Consider the following 22,075-nt stretch of genomic DNA (forward strand, 5'->3'; position numbering starts at 1 on the left):
CATTTTTGCCCACTTTCACGTTATTTTCAGTTTTGAAATATTTCAATATTACAGCTTTTGATTCAGCCCCTGATTATGCCAGAATCTCACATTCTGCCCTTTTCAAAGCAATTTTTAACCCTTTGGGCAAATTAAAAATAATATTGAAATGTATAATAAATAACAAACCAGCAACAACCCTCATGACATATAAACAGACCACATAATTTTTCTTCAGTGATTCTTTAGTAATTTCCACATACTATGGTTTTCCAAGGCTACAGTCAGAATTATGTGTTGGTAAATAGGGTAAGAGAAAGTGGAAATTACAGATCTAGTGGTCAATGGCATAAAACAAATCTAAAAGAGCTAAGGGGAGAGGTTAAGTGCTATGCTAGTTAATAAGAATGACAGCTTGCTTTGAATACTCATGCTGACTGTCCAAGATATTGAATAAACCTCATTTAAACTAATTTTCATTATTTGTAGAGTCTGCGTTAGGTATCTATCATTGTCAGTGCTATTAATATTCTTTTCAGAGACCACATTATCAGCATATTTAAATGAAAGCTTTCCTTTTCAATATTTATTAACTCATTAATATTTCTTGGTGGTAATATCCTGGTTGTAATATCCAAATTATGCATACTAAGGTATTTTCTACTGATCAAACTTTCTGAATTAAAAAAAAAATATTCTCCAGTACTAAAAGTACTTGAGCTTCTGAAATTCTGCTTTCTTTTTATACTATTTATATGTATATAAAAAATTTACATTTTTTTGTGTTTTTTTTTCAGTGGGTACTAGTAAACCAGAGCACTGACCAGATGTTACTGAGCTGACCAAATGTGAATGACGAATGAATGAGGATATGAAAGTTAATTCATCTTACCGGGGTTACAGTCTGTGAGGAGGGAGCAGATGGAGAGGAGAACTTTAGAAATGGTTAACGCTGGACTCCAGTTGTCCTTTAGAATGTCCAGGCAGATGACGCCTTGGCTGTTAATGTTACAGTGGTAGATCCTTGTCCGGAACGTTACCTGGAAAGAACAGTGTGTCTCAGTACAACAGCGTTCAAGCCAGCAATTACACAGTTATTAAAGCAAAGGAAAACCATAGGAACAAACATTCTGCTTTCCAGGCTGCCACTCTGCTACTGATGGTTAAAGACTGGGCAAGACAAAATAAAGGAAATAAACTCTGCCTCTTGCAGCGGTGGCCAGCACTGAAACTGGTTTGTGCAGGCTGGGAATGGGACACATTTCCTGAGGTCCCTCCTGCCTTGGTCATATCAATCGCATTACTTTGTATACAGCCAAAAAAAAAAGCAGTTACAGCCCCTAATCTGGACAATGTTCGTAACTCAGGTCCACAGCTCTTTCACACTTTGAAGAAAGTCAGAACAAGACATATGCTTCTACTGCCTTCATCTGTTCATCATCTGTCACAATAGATTAAGCTGTAAAAAAAAAGCAGAGGTTTCACAGCAGTGACTCCTGAAAACATTGAAGTGAAATATTTTTGAGAAAGGCTGCTCAAACTTCCAAATTTTAGCTTACATTTTTATCAGTAGAATTGTTTGTAAACACCTTTGGGGTTTTTTAGTAGTTTATTTTGATAATTTCTGTATCTATTTTATATGGTCTTCTTTATATGATGATCCCATAGGTAACAAACCAAGGAGATTATTTTAGCCCAAATGACAAGTCACACCTAGACGGTTTCAATGACATTATTCCTAAAATCTAAAATTAAGACACTGAACTTCAGACATCTACCTCACCAGCAGCAGCCCTCCCAAGAGAGGGGCTGGGCAGCCAGGAGACAACAGCAGGCAAAATGTTCCCTGACTCAGGGAAGCTCTTCACTCCTCTGGGACAGTGTTAATGTAAGCTGGGAGTGCCTACAAACCCACCCCTGCCCTTCCTCCGATAAACCCCTGTCTGGAGAGTAATGCAGACTGGTGACAGGCACTCTCCTCCTCTGATTTTCTTCAGTATCAGAGATCTCAGTGATCTGAGTGGGATTATCAGGCTGCTCAGCAAGCAGAAGGGAGAATACAAGTGAAATAATACAGTACCTGGTTTACTTCTATAAAAAAATAATTATAGAAATCATTCTCTAGCACACTGAAAAATCCTGCCCCTTTGGACTAAATCAAGAAGCTTTGACAAAATAATGGAAAGAAAAGATAGTAGATTTATGGTATTAAAGCATTGCATTCAACAAGAAATACTTTTTCTCATGGATATTTTCCAGAATAGATCTGGAAAAATGCTTTGGAGCCCATTGTCATGAAGCAGTGAGTTCTGTACCAAAGAACTCTACTAAGCAAGTTCACCAGTTTTTAAATGCTTCTATATTTAAAGGTATTAATTAATTGGATAATTTGACAGTTTGCCACTCCATACCCTACATATTTATAGGTTCCTTCATTTTTTCTGTTCACTTGTGGTTTTACTTATTGTTTTCTAGCCTAAATGCTTCACTTCTGGGACTTCTATGAAAATTCAAAGTATTTCTGGCACAATGATCTCAATTAATCCAAATGCCATAGCCAGATGATCTATTTTCTCTCCCTCATTAGAAGCCCAAGCACATTCAGCATTTGGAGGGAAGGAAGTCTTCTGTGAGATCAAAAAAGCTATTTATTTAAATAATTATAATTTGGTGATATAATTAAATGCCTGTCTACAAAGGGAAGCTATTTTGAACAAGGAAGGTTACTGATGCACAAAAGCCATAAACCACCTAACACAAACTGCATGTCAAGAGTGCCCAGAAAGGGAGATGGTGTGGAGGACCATCCTGTGAACTGTAGGTGCTCATTAATTCCCCAGGCAGATTAACTCCAGGAACTCTTATACTCCAGTTAGAATTGAATCAGTGACTGCTCCCTAGCAGGATGTCCCAGGACTCAGTAAAAGCACCTGCTTAATTTTAAGTATTGTGTGCTAACTTTTCAGTACACTGTTGAAATAAAACTTATGCTTAAGTATTTTACCTCAACAAAGGTGCTTCCCTATACCTGCACAATGAAAAATTTGAGGATTTCATTCAGTGGCATCTAAATATACTGAGTAATAAGGTATGTGTGGTCTCACTGAATGTGGGAGAAGCACTGAATCCACTGCACAGATTAAATTATGCCCTCTAAAATATTTATAGACAGGTCAGTCTGAGCTTGTAACCTGCTTCAGAGAAGGTCATTGATTTGAGTGTGTATTTTAAGTGTAACTGTTTTCATCCAGCAGAGAGGACAGACACTGCCACACGTTCCCCTGCCTCAGCTGCTTCTGAAGCACTGAAGCAAGGACACTGGGAATGTTTGCAGGGTTCAGAGCCACTGAGATGAATGGAGGTAGTCCACATCTTTCATGAACTGTTCAACACTCCATCGCCATGTCAGGCTACCTGGTGGATAACTGTATGTGAGGCTACACCTGTTTGCAGTTGGAAGGCTGTTTTTAGAAAATGCTTAGATCTGAAATATAGCATTTTTTTTCACTATGAGTACATATTAAACCTGTGAGATTGAGAAAGGCGAGATAAGGACTGCTGCTCACTGCTGACAATGTCACCAACTCGCCAAATATGCCAGTGCACTTTAAAATGCAGGCAGGCAGGCAGGCATTTAAATATTTAAACAATCAACATATTAGTTGTTTTATAATGACAATATGTTAAATTTTATTAATTAATTTTAATACTGAAAAATCAATTCAATTAATTAATGAAAAGAATCGCAGTGTTTAGAATTGCAGAAGAAGCTGACTTAATGACAGCCTTAATACACTGGAAACTGTGGCCTGAAGGTGGCAGGTAACAGAGTTCTCACCCCGAGGCAGCAGAGTACAAATGGGATGACACATTGCTTTCCTCATCCATGTATTGCCTCAAATTGCTGATAATGTGGGAAATGCTGAGATGTAACTTTCTGCATGCTGTGCTTACCATACCTACATTTTAAGGTTATGCAGGGTCCTCCTGTTCTACGTGTAGAGAGAAACTATGTGTTAATACCTTTCCAGGGGAACTGCATTTTCTTTATTATGGTTATATTTTTACCTTTGATGTCACTTAAATGTTTCCTTTAAATGCTGGACTCTAATGCCATTTGTCCCTTAATGAAAACACCTAAACAACCCCATGCAGGATTTTTAAGGAGTGTGTGGGTGTGCAGGCAAAGTCACCTTCACCTGACAATTAAATGGTAGAGGCGAAATTTATGAGTTTTCTTGAACCATAAATGTTCTCTATGGATTTATTCTCTTTCATTCTGGAATTTAAAAAGCATACCTAATTTTTGTTGAAAAAAGTATAGATCAGGAAAATGCAAATTACAGGAAATAGGGGAAAATGGGACTACCTTCTGAAACTGTGAGCACTACAAACAAACTTCCAAAAGGTAATGATAAGGAATTTATTTTCAATCCAATTTTATTGGATCAGTGTTGGAAGTAAACAATAATAAACTCATCTGTCATCTACTGCTGAATGCTAAACATGCAAAGCTACGTCTGGCTGTTCACTGAGTAAGTTTCAGGACTGAAAAAAGACTGTTTATAAAACCTGGGAAGAGGAAACTAAGATGGATTTCAGTTGAGTGATTGGAGGCAACTAGTTGAAGGCAAGATAAGTAATTTCTGGATCTCAGAGTGATTTTGAACACCAGTTTTCCAGCATGATATACTCTTAAAATAACTTACTATCTCTCTTTTGCATGGAGGTCTAAACACAACAGTCACTATGGTGCCTGGTACACCATCTCACACACTTTCAGACTCTAGGGAATTCAGTTGCAATCTTCCTTAAAAACATATCAGGAGGGAAAAATGATTCCTTAGCTTTACAAATTACATGCAAAGGCTTACAGTGTGCCCTCAGGGTTTGCTTTCATCAGCCTGTTTGGGTTCAAACCCTCACCTCCTGCTTCTCAGTCACTGGAGCCTGGTGACTGTGTAGCGAGACAGGAAAAATTCCCAGAGCCAACTGGAAAATAAACAAAAAATACCTCCTTTTGCTCAGCTAACACTGGAAGCAGAGTTGAGATCCCAGGGCTCTCATTCCCATGATTTTGGGAAGTTCCTTTCAAGAACTTTCATTTCTTACAAGGATGGAATCCTGCATGCCTGCTTGAGATGAAATTTCTGTCTTCTTCAAATATTCCCCAGGAGTTCTGCTTCAATAAAACTGCAGTGGCACTACCTGAAGTGGAAGAAGTTGTACTGCATACAAAAAAGGTTATATATATATATCTATACTGAAAAAATATGATGCCATTTATGATGATGTTCATAGAGCTCAGGAGAGAGTAAGTTGTTCCCATCTCAGTTTGTCAGGCTTTATAAGCAATACATTTATCCACTCAGAGAAAATAAAAACAAGATTGGGCCTACACTCTTCAGTTATATGAGAAAAATAAAACAATCTAAATGAAAAGTGTATATAGCTCTGAATGACAAAACATTCATGCAATAACCGTTATATTAATTAGCACCCTTTAATTTCTTACAGAGTGCACTTCATTTATCTATAAGCACTGAGGCTACCTTTCTAAGACAGGATGGACTATTTCCAGTTTGTTAGTACGTATTTGTAGCATGCACATGAACAATTGTTGAGATACTTCATGATTTATCACAAAGTGTGTGCAAAAAATGACTGGCCATATGATGCTCACTATTTAGGAGTACATTTTAAGTTTACAGCAAGAAATTAACTTCATCTAGCTCTCAAAACACTTGATTACATCTAATTTTACTTGGTAAAAAACAGATAAAATTTATTTTATTGAAGGAAAATATATGGTATCTGCATTAGCAAGAAATAATAAACTGTAATTATGTTTGCTTGACCTACAGAGAAGTCTGATATGCAAACTGTGCAGTGCTTCTTTGGTGAAATGCACCATGCAAGACATCAGTAGCCAAAAGTGGTAACAATTTAAATGGATATAATAGCATCCACATGAGTTCACCTTTAATATTACTGAAAATGAATCAGTATGCAATGTGAGTAATTATTCATTATATTCATTGCAATTATTAAGCTGAGTAACTACTCACACTGTCTCATTGAAGAGTGTTGAAGGGGAAAAAAAAATTGAATAAGCACAGAAGCACTAAGCATCTATATTATATAAATGCACTCGTTTTGCACACAGATTTAACACCAGGAAAAGGAAAAAGGGACCTTGATAATCTTTGATGTATCCAAGAGAGGAAAAAAGAAGTCCTAAACAGCACAGTTTTCTGAAAACAAAGGAAGAGAAGGAAAGGACAAGGGAAATGGATTAGTTTGGGTTAGGGATGTTCAGAATAGAAACAAGATGGTAATCTGCCAAGCATCAAAAGCTTTCTCTGACAAAGTCACTATGAGTTTTTATAAAATGATTTTCATATAATCAGCATAATCTTCTTACAATTAGTAGTTCCTTATGGAAAGTCAGCAAAAAAGTTATTTTATAAGAGAGCTTCTATAAGAGAGTTTTTTTTTTTAAGATTTACTGGCCATTTAACTTTTATAAAATAAAACCTCCCTTTTGAAGTTCAAAGAATGCAGGCTGTACTATCCTATGTGTACGCCTCTCTCAGTTCACCACAGTGCTCCTGCAAGGTGCTCCAGGCACGAGACTTAATTCCCAGACTTTATTTTAGGAAACAGCAGCCTCTTCTTCCTCACCCAATTCCAACAGCCTTTGGACATTTAGGTACTCCATACATGAGAAGTTCTAGGCAGACTGACTTCAAAACCAGTAGATTTTTTGCCCTGATCAGTCCACCTGCTCTCATTTTATAGTAATGATGTACATAAAATTCTGTCTCTCACATCTGTATATATTTATCTCTGTCTGTGTGTGTAAAAGAGGACAAGAAACAACACCGACATATTATGTATTTTTAGATCACATGGATTTTATGCAGTAGTAAAACATGCTTGGTACAGCAGAATTATGAAGCTTCTGAAACTTCCAACAGACAAATTGTCTTCTGAAAATATATTTGACAAGCAATATGAAAACCCATTCTGTGAGGCAGAAGATATTCCCCATAAAACGCCTCTACAGGCCTTCTTAAAGAGCTTTGTGTACTGGGTATTCACAGGAAATTGGAAGAAATTATAAACCAACTAAATCTTGGTAAGGAAAACAGGAGAAGTTTAGTTAGATAGAGCTGTTTGCATCAAGATTAAATAAATCAATAGAAACTACTGATATAAATTAGTGTATTGCAAACAAAGTGAATAACAAGGCTATTCATTAGAAGAATCATTGGCAATTCAATTTGACAATTACTAGAAGAATTATCAGATAAATGAATTGAAAGGAAATCTCAGGGATTTCTATGGTGTTGCCTCATCAAATACATATTTTGCAGTTAATCACAATAAAACATAGCTATTGATTCTCTCCTCAGCCTAACACATTTCTGCTCACATCTATGTCCTCCACTTTAAAACTCTCATTCTGTCATTTTGAGTGACATTACACTTTCTTAAGCAGCCACCTGGGTCTGAGCTGTCCAGAGCCCTGTACCACTGCACGCTGGTTCAGCACTACCTGAGGACATCACAGAATGGTTTGACTTGGAAGGGACCTTCAAGATCATCCAGTGTCAGCCTGCCTGCCATGGGCTGGGATACGTCCCCCTAGACCAGGTTTGTCAAAGTTCCATGCAACCTGGCCTTCAACACTTCCAGGGCTGGAAGAACATCCCAAGGATGTGACCTGTGGAACAAACTGTTTCACTGTGGTGCAAGCATGGGAATTGCACTCTGCAGCTCACACTCCTGGAAAGAGCTGCTGCAGGAGGGGAGGATTGGGGCTGATCCTGCTGCCTCTGACAATGGCCTGCTGGTGGTAGGTTGTCCATTTCTCCCTCTCAAAGACTGCCCCGCATCTGATTTCTGCCTGCAAACACCCAAAGACTTCACTTGCTGGGAAAACCTGCCAACTCCATTTATTGTCATGGATGAAGGATTCCCGGGCTGCTCTCAGCAAGAAGATGCAAATAGAAAGGCAGGGCGCGGAGAACAAGGGAGCGCGGAGGCACAGCGAAGGGGCCGCGGGAGGCAGCGCTGTGGGAACGCGCCGGGTGAGGCACCGCCGCTCCAGCGGCAGGAGGAGGATGGGGAGGGCAGGAGGCAGCTGAAAAGAGCTGTGAGCAGCACAGCACGGAACTGAGAGCTAATAGGATGTGACAGAGGCTGTGAGAGAAGTATGATGAGGCAAATGAATGTAAAGGATAAGGTTGACAGGAGACCACTGCGTTTGAAGGCTACCCTTATGATGGCAATATCTTGGAAGGGGGGCTAGAAGAGGCAGACTGAAGCCCTGCCTGCATCAGGGTTGCAGAGTTGGTAAAAAGGGGTCAGTCGAATGGGCTGTACATAGGGAGTTTTAGAGTTTCAAGTGTAAATTATGTTAGCAGTGATAAATGCAATTTAAAGTGCATGTCTTCCTAGTAAGGTTCATTTTAACAATGTAGGTTAGAAATACCAAGGAATGTTTATTTTTTTGCATCTACTCTTGCAAGCACTGTTTTTCTATTACACTGCAGATAAAAGTGTTCTTAACAGCCAATCACATATAAAACAAGTATGAACATGTAGAGTAGAAGCCAGGAAGAAAAAGAATTGCCCCTCGGACATGAGGCTGAACTTACAAAATAGGTTGAAAGTGTTTACCACAGAAGAATTCCACAAAAGGATATTTAGTGCATTGGGATTAGTGCTATATTACAATTATGTATTAAAATACTGAATAGATGTTTAATATTGCCATTAAGATCAGACTCTATAGACATTGTGCATTATATTTAAAAAGGAAAAGGGCCTCCCTTGTAGTCCAACAGCTGATTTAAACCATCTAGGCTTTCAAGTGCTGAGAATAGTTTTTCAGTTAGTCCTTAGGCATAGGAGACTTATATAGGACTTAACAGAAAACAGAGTTTTCTGTTATTTTAATTTTGATTTAGAGCTGATTTAGCATACTGCAACTTTCAAGTCCTATGAACCATTTTTCAGTCGGCTGAGATTAAAGTCCCTAGCAAGATTAATTATAGAATTGGGATTAAGAGATTCTTTAAATCACTCAAATTCAAAAATACAGCTAGCAGAATACTAGGATAATGATAGAGATATTCATTTTGTATCAGCCACAGCTAAATTGAATTGACACTGTAATAGACTGAACGTAGTCAAATATGAGGGTAGAAGTTATTAATAAAGATTATTCTTGAGGAAAATGTAGACTCCACTGCAGTGGCAATTCCTGGGAGGAAAGTTCTCGTGAAGAGCATTCATTTTTCTACAAACACCTGTACAAAAGACTGGTATGGCTTCCTGATTTGTCAAAGCTTCCTGCTCCAGAGGGACAGTATGCAGGATAATGAAATTATTGCTTTTCCTTCAGTTGTGTAGTGTACCCAAAGTTGCAGTGTTTGTAAATGGCTAAATTTTAAAGGATCTCGGATAAAACCTTGCATACATGGGGAATTCACTGATTTCTTTTGTGGACTGAGGACAGAAATTGAGGTGAAATTCTTCCTGTCAGACCAGTCTGACTAAAAGATTTGATATCCCCTACTCAAATACATGTGGACATATAATCATACATGTACACCCACAGATCTACACACATGTCCTCCCACAAGAGACATCTATGCATGGCTAGATCCCATTCAATACCCCGAAGAAGGAGCTCTGGGGTATTGAAGGGGATAGAGAGAGAGAGAGACCTTTCCTCTGTTAAAGCCAAGGGGTAAACTGTCTGAATCCATTAAAGATGAAATGAAGATACTTAGCGGGAAAAAGAAATCTCAGAAGTATTTCTAGAAAAAGTTGAGGGGGTCATTAAGCCACTGAAAAAATGTAAGGTTATTTCCTTGGCAGGTAATCTAAGCATTTGTATTAATTTCTGCTCTGGACAGGGCATGGCTTTGTCTATTTTTCAGTTCCTTATGCTATGAGGGATGTGCTGTATTTTTGGGCCAAAGTGAAACCTCACATTGTGACCGAAATTGAAGCCTCAGCAGCATCTGGCCTTAAGCAGAAAGTGAGCTCATCACCACATCTATGCCTCACTTTGTGTGTTCTATACCCTCCTTCTGTCTGGCATCTCATAAAACCAACGTGACACTGAGGATGCAGCCAAGAGGAGAACGGTGATCGTGCAGCCCGCCCGCTTTCTTGCTGACTCAGCCAACCAACTCAGCAGCTCATTTCTGCAATGCTACAGCAGCTTCCTCACAGTGGAGGTAAGGAAATATTTTTAATTGATTAGAGCCTCCCAGAAAGCCAAAGCTAATTTGTTAGTTCTCAGATGAGCTGTTCTAAGGATCTTGTTTCCTGGTTGTAGAGCTAAATCAGAGTTGGGCTGGGCTGGCCCTCCATCACTCCTACCAAGCTGCATTGGTCACACAGAGGTAAACTTTTTTGGGGAAGAACAACTCCCTCCTCTGCATGAGTGTGCTGCAGTTGTGAGTGAAGCCAAATGCCACTGATTTACAAGGAAAGCAGAGCTGAGAAGGTCAGTGACCTCTGGCTCAAAAAATTTGGAGTCCAGTTTCAAGGCATGTGACAAAGCTGAAATACTGAAACAGACTGACTTCAAAGGGGAAGAAATTAACAGTGTGAGAGCAAATTATGCTCTGACTTACCTCATGGTTTATTCTGTGATGGTAAAGAGTAACTTAATTTGATTCTATGATTATGGTTTAACTTTGGAAAAACACTGACAGGCAAGGGACAGACAAAATGAAAACTATGGATCCATAGGGGAAAGACCTGTTGGTGGACAGTGATGTGTTACTATACAAAACCTGAAATGTGAACTGGATCACACAGGAGAATTAATGTGGAAAATGGAGATAAAACTTGAAAATCTGAAGAATGATGGAGGCTACAAAGATGCAAAAACTGAAAAAATATCTAAAAGTGAAAATTTGGGTAGATACTTTTTCTTCTGAATGAAAGAGTGATTCACTTTCTTTGATGTGATGTAGGGAAAGTAGAGAAGCAGATAACTATCTAGAAGAACAAATGAAAACTACTTTGTACATTTGTTAAAAAGAAAAACCAAAATATAGAACATCTTTACTTGTACAAATGTGGTCTCTGTTGTTTATTTAATGAATGTTTTCCAACATGCAACAGAGTGCTCACCAATCAGAACAGGCATCAACAGTGTTTATAGAAGCAATCTGGACCCCTCAAAAAATATCAACAACTTTGTGTAATACAAATTGAACAATATTTACACCACAAATATATTTTAATAATGGTAATAAAAATAAAAGACACATATCCAAAATCAATTTTCAATGCATTTTTCTTGCTTCAAAAATTATTTTACCCTCCTCAAGATCCATGTGTGACATACACATGCATGGATGTGATAATGGAGTGCACAACATCAGAGAAGAGATAAGGAAAAGGGATCTTTCTGCAGATTTTAACACACTGTGGATTAGGCCCCTTAACAGTGAATATATTATGTGACATGGGAATTTGCCTTTGGAACTCCAGGCTGGGTCAAGTAGTTGCATCTGGGAAGTACAGTTTCTGTTTCTTCCCAGGTTTTTTTGTGGTCACATTTTTGGAAGATCAATTTTGACAGTACTTGTTTAAATATTTCCTTTCTTCATAGTGAATGAGGGACGAAAATGGTCCACAGAAATCTCAGGAGTAATTTATGAATTCAATCATAGTGAAAAATGTGAATTAGACCCTTTCTGCTATGCTCTTACAGGGCGGTAATCTTGCCAACACTCAGGATACATTTTATGTCTTTCTCAGTACATTTCACAGTCTTGTACTTTATCCCTAGGTTTTTTAAGACGATAGAGCCATAAAGAGTTAGAAAAAAATTAGAATATAACTATAAAGAATCTAAAATAATCTGTGCCCATAACCCTATAATCCATGATTCTGAGAATAGCACAAAATATCACAAATCTTGTGGAGAAGTAGAAGAGATGCCAGCACACAGACAGCACTGTACCACGAGGCCATGTGTTACATTGCATGTACTCATTACCTTTCTTTTGATAGAGATCAGCTTGGGGAGAACATATTTAACTACCCTTTCCCAGCAGTGCTGACAGGCAACTACCTTATGATAAGCAGTGGTCTTCCCATGCTGCTTAATTAAAGGGATTTCCCTAACTATTTCACCTATGAATGAGTTTCATAAGGGCTGGAAAATAGGTGTAATGACATAGCAACAGTCTGCAAGGTCATACAGCAGGACTGAAAAGAGGGGTCATTTAGAACTGTGTCTGAAGTGGATAGAGTAAGAATCCATGTGTTCAACACATGCTTACGGCACAGTTATATCTGACATTAGTCCCCTGTGCACACGCACCCATCACTTTCTTGCAGATGACAATTCCCCTCAACATAAAACTGGCTGTTTACTAAGACAATATGGCATCATCAATTCTCTTACCCTTTATCAAGCAGTACATTTTCATATGATTTATATGCACACATTTCTTACAGTGACAACTGGCATCGAGATAAAGGCAGACAATCAAATCTATTACGAAGCAGGACAAGAACCACCCCTTTGCTTGACATTTCATTAATAAGCAATGCACAGCTGCATTACTCATGTCTCAAAATAACACAGTTGCCAAGCACAACTGAGTGCAGATTGAAAAAGACTTTACCTTGTGGTGAAATAGCAAACTGGACCTTCAACTTCTATTTTAAAAGGGTGTCTGTTGAATACACTGCCTCAAGACTCAACAGATTCCACAGAGAGAATGACAAAAGACCTCCCTGTAACTTGTCTTTCAGAGCTTGTTCTTACGTATTAGCTCTCTGAGAGAACTTCAACGTCTATTTTATATGCCATAAAGCCATTTTATCCCCTAAAAATTAGAATTTTAACTTTTTGGGGGGACTGAATGTAACTCTTGCATGGCAGCTAGCACAAACAAATTAAGCCCAAGAAAGAAGTAAATAAATAGGGCTTGTTCAAACAGACCTTGTCCAGACAGTGGGCTGGATTGGGGGGAGGTAGGAAAAACAGGACAGGGGAAGAACAGAACAGGACTGACCCCAGTTCAGCGGGCCCAGAGCTTTAACAAACTGAAGGAGACATCATAAAGTTTCAATTTCTTTTATCACCATGTAACAACAGCTGCCTAAATCTGAAACTGTGAAGTCAGAAAGGTGTACAACTCCTCTAAGACCTCTCAGTGACATCAAGGCTTCTCTAAACCGGAACACTAAAAGTGGGAAACAAATTTAGACCATCTCTAATACTGCTATATTCACCCATCTTTACATTACTGGGAAAGTTCCATTTACAAAATGACAAGTGCTTTGCATTCACATATCTCATTTCTTTTACAAAACCTTTACGAGTAATATCAACGTTATCTACTACTGTGGCATTAAAATTCTACTTATAGACCAGGTAATATCAACGTTATCTACTACTGTAAACATTACTACTGTGGCATTAAAATTCTACTTATAGACACTTATACTTCAATAATCTACTCAAAGCTCAAAGTAATCAAACAGGAACTGGCTTCTCTCTCTTTTAATGCAATATTCTTCTATTATAGACCAACATGGCACACCCATCCTTTCATAAATGTGTCGGAAACAAGGTAAATATTTTTGATTTCATAGCTCCTTCCATGGGGGTCTTCCACACACACTCTCCAGAGTGGCAAGGTGAATGAACAATGCACCTCTTTTTACTTTGTTTCATGGAAGAAAGCCCCATCAATTTATTTGATTCTATTAACAACTCTGTGGGATAAATTTTCCTGGATTCTGTTCCTACTATCAAACACGTGTGTTAAGATTTGAGCTCAATCTTCCAGATAAAGACTTCCAAGCATTTTGTATCTGACACTGGTAATTCCTTCTCTCTGTAGGCCAGAGGATGCATTTCAGGAGGATGTTTGCCTTTTTTATAAATGCATTACGCAGGTGGTTTGCAATAATCCTGTGATCAAGCAATAAAGTCCCATTTGGAGATCCTCCTCAGCAATTATTACCTTTGCTAACATGATGCTGTGTATTGCCACATTCCAACTTTTTTTTTTTTCAATCTTCCTAACCACTAGATTTTTCATGTTTGACATTTCAAGTTAATCATGGTAATGATCTATCACCTTTTTGTTATTGATACAGTTCTCTGTTTCTGGCTGGTATCATTGCAGACAGCATTATAAAAAGAATTCCTAAGGATTTCTGTAAATCTCTGTCACTCCAGTTTCTGGACTTTCGTGCCATATTTCCACATTCTTCCAGAAAACTGATGTAAAGCAATTACTTATAGTATCTTGCACCTGCAGATACTATATGGGGTAGTGAAATAGGTGCATACTTTTGTTCAGACAGCCATACAAGCCCAGTGAATTATACAGGTCAACAAGAAAGATTAAATATCTTCAGCTACTTCTAAAGGGTGTAACTCAAATATAAGCACTTTCATATTAGAAACAAATCCAAATTAAAAAAATCGCTACTGGAAATTATGCAACCTTTTTCTAAATAAATCCATATTCATTCTGCTACACTGGCAGCATGCAAGCAAATTGTAGCCAGTTATTTAAATTCTTTCTATCAAAAGAGTCAAGTTTAAAAATTCATTATTGCTTTGAAAGTTTTATGTTTTATCCTAAAATTATATACCAACACACACATTAAAAGATATCAGCAGGAGAAGACTCCTATCAGACTTTGAATATCCTTCTACTAACCTTGGGTGGTTTAAAGGGATAGTCCGGTGAAAAGGTTATGTCAAGGAAGAAAACTCCACCTTCATATACAGACCCTGGAGGCCCCAGTATAGTTGACCTCCATTCATAAATGTTGTCTCCTTTGGGTCCAGCACTAAAATAGAAAACAAAAATACAATAACCACATACAATCAAGGATATACTGCATCAGTTATACTCTACCAGTAGTACCGCTGGTTTTGCTGTAACACCAGAAACTAAAATTGTGCATCACATTCATTAAGTTAGATAGAACATGCATCTGATGTCCTAAGCTCTGTCAGAGAAGTGATATATTCAGCCAGGAAGAAGTATTAAAATCACATCATAAATTATTCAAATAAGCACAGAAAAATTCCCAACTGTCTTATCTCAAATATTTTAGTGGGCAGATGTGAAGTATTTACAGCGCAAGGATATAGAGGCTTTGCTGAGATGTCTTGTCACTGTCTTGCTTCACAAGCCATCCTATTTTCACCTACCTCCTCATCCACCTACCTCCTCAGTCAGTAGCAGTGTAATTACACACATTACACAGCACAGACTGTACTAAAGACTGAGCAGGGTACAACCAACCTTGCAGCTGCACGTGTTCCTAACCTAAGGTCTCTATCTAACCTAAGTCACTACCACAGAAGGCTGCTTTGCTCTGCAATAATTGTCCTATCTTAAAAATAATATAAACAGGAAGTGGGTTATGTTAATTATGTTAAATACAACAGGAAGTGTTGGATTATGTTAATTCAAAGTCCTTAGTTTAAAACACAGTACTGAAATAATATTCAAAATGTACAAAACATAATCCTGTATGAAACAAGAAAAATCTCTCACCCGTATGGTGAATTCCTGAAAAAAAGATGAAATAAAAAACTAACTAATAAAAGTTCTTGGGCATGATTCTTCTAAAACCCAACACAGCCTCCTTTCATGCAACATAATGCCTGCCCATACAAATATGTATTTTACTCAGGATGGCCTCTTAAATCATATGAAGACTTCTTTTCCATTCACAGACTGCTGATTACAGGACCTGAATTTTAATTAGGATAAATTGGAATGGTGACATCCAGATATCTGATTAATATTTTTTAGAGGAAGGCAGTGCTGGTAGATATCTCAAAGAAGTGATGTGGTATTGTCTTAAGGCATTTCTTGTGAAACAATTCTTGTTATGTTTGTTTGCAGTGAAGGTTTCTGCAGCGTACAGGGGTTTGTGGAATCACTCAGTGTGTAGAACAGCTGAAAGCTCTTGGCTATGCTCCATGCCTCACAATGTACCCAAGGTATACAATTATTATACGACATCATGTCATGTTCACTGCTCAACTATTCGTTTTGCTCACTGGAAGTTAATAAAACCTGCTTTCACCTGCAATTCCTTGGGCTCCCTTCATTAAGACTCCTGACTGCACGATTCCCTGAATACAGCTGCACGACTCAGTCCTGTGCAGAGCACTTCATTAGTCATGGTACCTACATCCATTTTCTATAATAGCTGTTAATGCTTCTTGGCTTTCTAAACTACCTTGCTTTCTCAACAATAATGGGTTACAGAGACTATAACATTATGGAGCATTCATTTTCTATCAGCCATAGTAACAAAACTAGCAATTGTTTTAAAGATGAAATCTGGCTTTTTAAGTGGCACAATAGCAGAAGTGTTGCCACCCATATTTCACAGTGTCGATAATACATCAGGTTGCTAGCTGCCAAACAAATTTAATTTACCCAGTTCTCAGTTTGCATTAACCTTTGAATAATAAAGCACAGCTGAGACTGCTGTAAGAAACAAACCAGAGAATGAATAATTAAAACCACCTCCACTGCCTTTAGAAAGACCAATCCTGAGTCAACAGGGAAGGTTTAATTGTGACTGAACTAGGCATTAAGGGGCTAATTGAACTCTTTATAAGCCCAAACAAATGCAGTCCTACATCAGTGGTATGGTATATAAGGTTCACAGAAAATAAAACTCCTAAAAAGAATGCAGGCAATTATTTCAAATAGAAAAGACAAGAAGCAAGGCAAGTCTAAATCTTACACCAAAAAAGCCCATACTATGTGAAAGGAATCCCTTCTCATTTTCTGCAGGAAAATGTTCTAACACTTACAGAAGCAATTCCTCAGTCGATGCCAGGAGGTTAAAATGGAAGTGATATAAATGTCATTCCCAGAGAAACGGTTGGAAATAAGTAACAAAAGCTAGCCCCAGCTCTTTCAGAACTTATTTAGCCAGGAGGGGATGGTTGGGCCCTTTCTGCATTTGACTGAGGCTGACTTTTTTGATCAGAAATCTCTCTGACAGTGGCAGTTTCATACTGTATATTATTTTTATTTGTTTTGCCTATTTCTTTAATTGCATTAACATTTGAAATGAGCAGTCATTAATTAGGATAGTTGGAAAACGCTCCATCTGCCAGTTGAACTGTTTCGGCACGTCCAGCTACAAGCCCAGCCTGATCACATTCTGAGGATGCTGATTAACATTAATTGATGGTTTTCTTTGCAAATGAGAGATGAAGCTTTATTAAGTATTATTATTAATTTGAAGAATAGCTTAAATTGTATGGAGTGTGAGAAGACTGCTGTTATTGACGCTGACTGTTTGAGTGCTTGCTGGCAGCAGGGCTGTTCAGCCATGTGAAATACCAGCCCATGTGCACAGGCAACAGCTGGTATTAAGGGCAACAGCATGCACAAGCATCACGGTTTTTCATTTGTGCATTAATAATACAAAAAGTTTGACAGGTGTATTATCTTTGTTTTCTTTCTTTCTTAATTGTTAAGCCTTTTATTTATCCACAGTATTGGCAACCTGAACAGGCGTCACCAGAGAAAATTCCCACATGTGCAAGACGTCGGCCAGAGCCTTATTCTGTAAGGTTTAAAATGCAAGAGGATTTAATTACCCTTCTCTCTACATGGATATCTGCCCGACACACTGAAGCCCAAATGTTTTACATTCAGTATGATTTATATTCCAGCTCTATTAAAGTTACTGGCAACCAAACCACAGATCTCAAAGAAAGTGCACCAAACAGCTCAGTGCCTGAACTTCTGTAATCTTTGGAAGAACAGATTTAGATGTGCACCCTCTCAGCTAAAGGCAGACTAAATCTGTCCTGAACTCAGCTGATCCAGGGCCAGAGCACACGTGCTGCCTGCGACAAACCTACTGCTACACAGTCAGCTCCAAGGGAGAGAGAACAGTGGCTGGGCAGCTCCAGGTGGAAGTGGATGAACTCTGAGGTAGTTGGATGAACTCTTAGGAGGACAGGTCTGCTGTCAGAGCAGCAGAGCAGCCTCCCAGTGTGAGCCCAGATGCTGACAACCCAGTGACTCTGCAGGGTGGGGCAATCAAGGAACCAGTAGAGAGGTTGTAGTGTGGCTCTGAACTGGTGCTCTCTACATATCCAGGGTTACCTCCCAGGTGGAATACGTAACACAGGACCAAGGAGGTGCAGCTGAGCTCCTGGAGACTTGAAATTATTAATGACTTGCCAAGAGCCAGCTGTCTGCTGCTATTATTCCCCTACAGCTGATGAGACCCTCCACAGAATACTGTACTTCCCCTCTGCCGAGGTTTGCTCAGTGGAAGAGCTGGAATAGATGGACATGAAGCCAGTTTTCTTCCAGAATGACATCCATATGAGTGTATGAAATTCAGGACAAAGGAGTGAAAACATGTAAAATAGTCTTCTTTTTATTTCACTCTCCTTTGCCTCTCCTCTATTTCAGTTCTGCCATGGCTTCCCATAGATACTTGCAAGTGAAATGTATGGACATCAGTTACAGTTCTTAGCAAAACACTTTAAATGCTACTAGAACTGAATTAACTTTGTTTTAAATATGCTTACCACATGGAGTATTTTCTATTCCCTCAATATGTTTTAGGCAGGCAGCCACTTGAAAGTAGTGCTGCTAAAAACTGCTTGTCCAGTGCAATGCATTATAAACACCAAGCTTTCCCTGCATTTAAAATATCCTAAAATATTAAATGCAAAATAATGTATTAGGAGAGTTGTATGAAAACAACAGCACCCATGAGATATACCAGATAAAAACCTATTTGGAGAAGTTATTAAAGTACAGTTCATTTTTAGCTGTCACTTGTATACAAATGTACATCATTTCCAGAGAACAGTTTTAAAATGTGAAAATACAGAAGGTCAAAAACATAAGTATGTCTACCTTGATTATCAAGTAGTTAACAACAGATTGGTCAAAATAATGTTATCATTTTTAATCTACGTTATATTTCTTGATCTCATCTTGATCTCATCATTTCTTGATGAGGGGTCACATGCTTTCGCAGTGTCTATGACTGGAGGTAGCATAAACTTGTAGAGTGTTTCTGGTAAGGTGGAAAATGAGGACTATTTCAGTGTCTTCCCTTCTATTCCTGGTCTCTGAATCCTGCTGGTATACACCATTAAAGTGGATACTCTTTAACACAGGGGAAAGGCAAGCCTGTAGCACAAAACAGGTAGGATTTTAACTTCAATGGTTTTCTAGATCTGATACGTGAACGGTGCATGGCAGGGAACTGATCAGGGCAAATAAAATAGGAAAGCACAGTGGTTGGAGGCCTTCCTATTCCTGAGGACTCAGAAAGAAATTGAGAGATTCTTGTGGAGAGAGTGAGTTTTTATAACAATGAAGAATAAAGCAGAACCAGGATATCATACTAACGCCCCTGAACTCACTTTCCATGGCATTGTCTATTGCAATTCACTCCTATTATTGCATTATGTAATCTGAGTTGCCTTAGCACACAGAAACACACATCAGAGCCAGGCTGCAGTCTGTGGAGGATGCAGTCCCTCTCAGCTATCTCTGGTAATTTACAACAGTAGGAAAAAGAAGGACACATGGAAGGTTCTTTCTCTTTGTTGTCTTTTATTGTGCAGAGCCTTGGCTTCTATGTTTAGGAGTTTTCCCTCTGAGGAGAGAAGCTCATTACAGAATGATCTCCATTTCTAAGTATTACAACAGTTTCTTGCAAACCCATTTCTTGCACATCTAACAGATATAGAGGAGCAGATCCTGCCTGTAGCTGCTTTCTCTGAATGCTTCTGGGAAGCTGCTTGCCTAGAGGGCAAAGTGCATACAAAAGTATCAGAAGATTGGCAAAATAATATAAGAGCACAGCTGGTGAGGGGAGAAGATGGATGTGGCAAACCAGAAGACTGCAGATTCAGCTTTCAAGAGATACATCTCTTGAGAAGCAGATATGAAGCTTCATTAAAATAAACTTAGCATACCCTCTGCCCTCTGTTTTGAACACAGTGCCAATAATGAAACTAAGGTGCTAATAATGAAACTGACTTCTAAGCAAAAGTGTTGCTTTGTTTGCACCACAGCTCAGGGCTGACCCTGTGCTTGGGGACAACCATGAGATGAGCAGTGGGGCTGTGCTGGGGAAGTGGTTGCTGGATAATCTCAATCTGGGACACAGCAAATCAGCAGCAGCTATGCTGATACATCACCAGGTGTTTCACACCCACCTCCACAACCCACCCAGCCCTATTCAACAAAATGCAAAAAAGTGCCACTGAGAAGCAGTGGCATCAGAGTCCTGTAAACCACTGGCATATTTCTGTACCTTGGAATGGATACAGGCAGTATTAGGATACAGATGGTGCCAGCAGTACAGGTTATCTGCTCAATTTCTTCTGCTCTCGTCCCAGTCTTGTCTTCTGCTCTCCTCTGCAATCCAGAAGCCCACCTGAGCCACCATCTCTTAAGTTTTATTACTCCCTTGTTACTGGCTATTATTCTTTGTAGTGCATGTATTTTCTAGTTTCTGCCTGAGGGTGGTTTCTCCCCTACCCTCTCTCTGTGTGGTGACAATTCATGACTCCTTCATCATGGTGGAGCCTTCCCCACCTCAGGTACATGCAGATCCTATTCCTCCTAACACCCCACTTCCTTTTCCCTCATCAAAAGCCATCAACAAATCCAGCTATTTTTGCACCTTTTTCCAGAAGTGAGGAGGGGGTGGAAATGGTACCAGGGTGGTTTATTACCATAGAATAATTTTGTTTCCTCTCTTGCCTGGAAAATGAAGAGCAAGCAGAGTGGGAGCTGCAGCAACAGTGGCATTGGGAAGGGAAAGGAGTCACAGCTGCCTACCCAGATGCTACAGTGATATCAGGAGGTACTTTGGTAAATGTATGTAATAAACAGTTGCCACAGCAGCCAAAAGAATACACTTGTACAAAAACAAAAACAAAGAGATAGCAGCGAGCACTGAAACTGCCTGTGGCAATAGGCGCTGTTGTGTGGTTAATAATACCTCTGCTATGAATAAAATTAGCAGGCTGGTCTCCAGGCAGTAAAATCAAAGAACAATTAAAGAAATAAACCCTTTCAGAATTAGAGAAAAGTGCTTACTTGGGCTATAATATTGATGACTTAATTTTTCCTCAAGAAATAAAGCCCCCAATTTTAGACTGCATAGTATTTTTTAAATATCTTCCCCCCCTAAAATCTGCTGAAAATCCCAAAAATCTTCCTTTTCAATTAATCAATTAAATAAGTTATTAAAACTATCATCACCTCAATTACTTCATCTAGATGGTGCAAAGAAGTGTCATTATTAAAATGTTGGAAGATGCTCATGTTCTTACTAGTTATAATCTAGACCAAACCTAGAAATTTTTCAACATTAAATTTGAGGCTCAAGAGATCTACTCTAAGTGCTCTAAGTAAAGTAACTTTTTAAGTAAATTACAATATACATTCACTTTTTAAAAGAGTTGTTCATTTTACTTTAAATAGACTCAACAGTTAGTGAAAAATCTTGCCTTACCATGACCTAACTCTTGAATTTGTGTCTAGGCTAGATCCAGTATCTTTGGTCACCCTACAATATAAATAGGAATTTATGTCTTACATATGTTGGAATATCAATGTTATTACATGAGATAAGTATGATTTTTGAGTAGGCATCTTTCATTAGACTTAATTACATATAATGGAAACAGAAGTTGAAGTGATTGGACCACTTGTCACTCAGAAAGGCTTTGGCAGAGAGAGATACACCAGACAAATAACTTACACTACTCTGTTTCCATTGCAGTGAGAGAATTCAGCTGAAAATTTTGAATCAGACTTTCTTCCAGTTCTTTCAATTTTTTACTGAGACCATTTTTCATTAAGGACCATCTTTATTTTTTTAAAAGTACTTTTAGGCAAGCAGCAAGGGAAGGAGGATATTAAGATATTTTTCTAAGTCCGGCTGCAATTCTTTCAAAATGGTTATATCCTGCTCTTCTTATGTGCTTTTTATTGAAGCCAGTTCCCGTTTTCATGTACACTTTGGCATCAATATGTTTGTGGTG

The 22,075-nt window shown here is 38.6% G+C and overlaps 1 protein-coding gene across 2 annotated transcripts in view; it reads right to left on the reverse strand.

Moving 5' to 3' along the window:
• Positions 1-22,075, reverse strand: part of LOC120501038 (ubiquitin-conjugating enzyme E2 E2) — a 202,079-nt gene that overhangs the window by 22,523 nt on the left and 157,481 nt on the right. For both annotated transcript variants that reach the window (XM_039706700.1, XM_039706688.1), the window contains exons 4-5: positions 14,712-14,844; positions 872-1,019 (exon numbers count right to left, since the gene is read on the reverse strand). In XM_039706700.1, the coding sequence (XP_039562634.1) occupies positions 872-1,019; positions 14,712-14,844 (281 nt within the window). The remainder of the gene's footprint in view (positions 1-871; positions 1,020-14,711; positions 14,845-22,075) is intronic.

Source organism: Passer montanus, unplaced genomic scaffold, assembly GCF_014805655.1.
Source record: "Passer montanus isolate IOZ18808 unplaced genomic scaffold, ASM1480565v1 scaffold10, whole genome shotgun sequence".
Classification (NCBI taxonomy): Eukaryota; Metazoa; Chordata; class Aves; order Passeriformes; family Passeridae; genus Passer; species Passer montanus.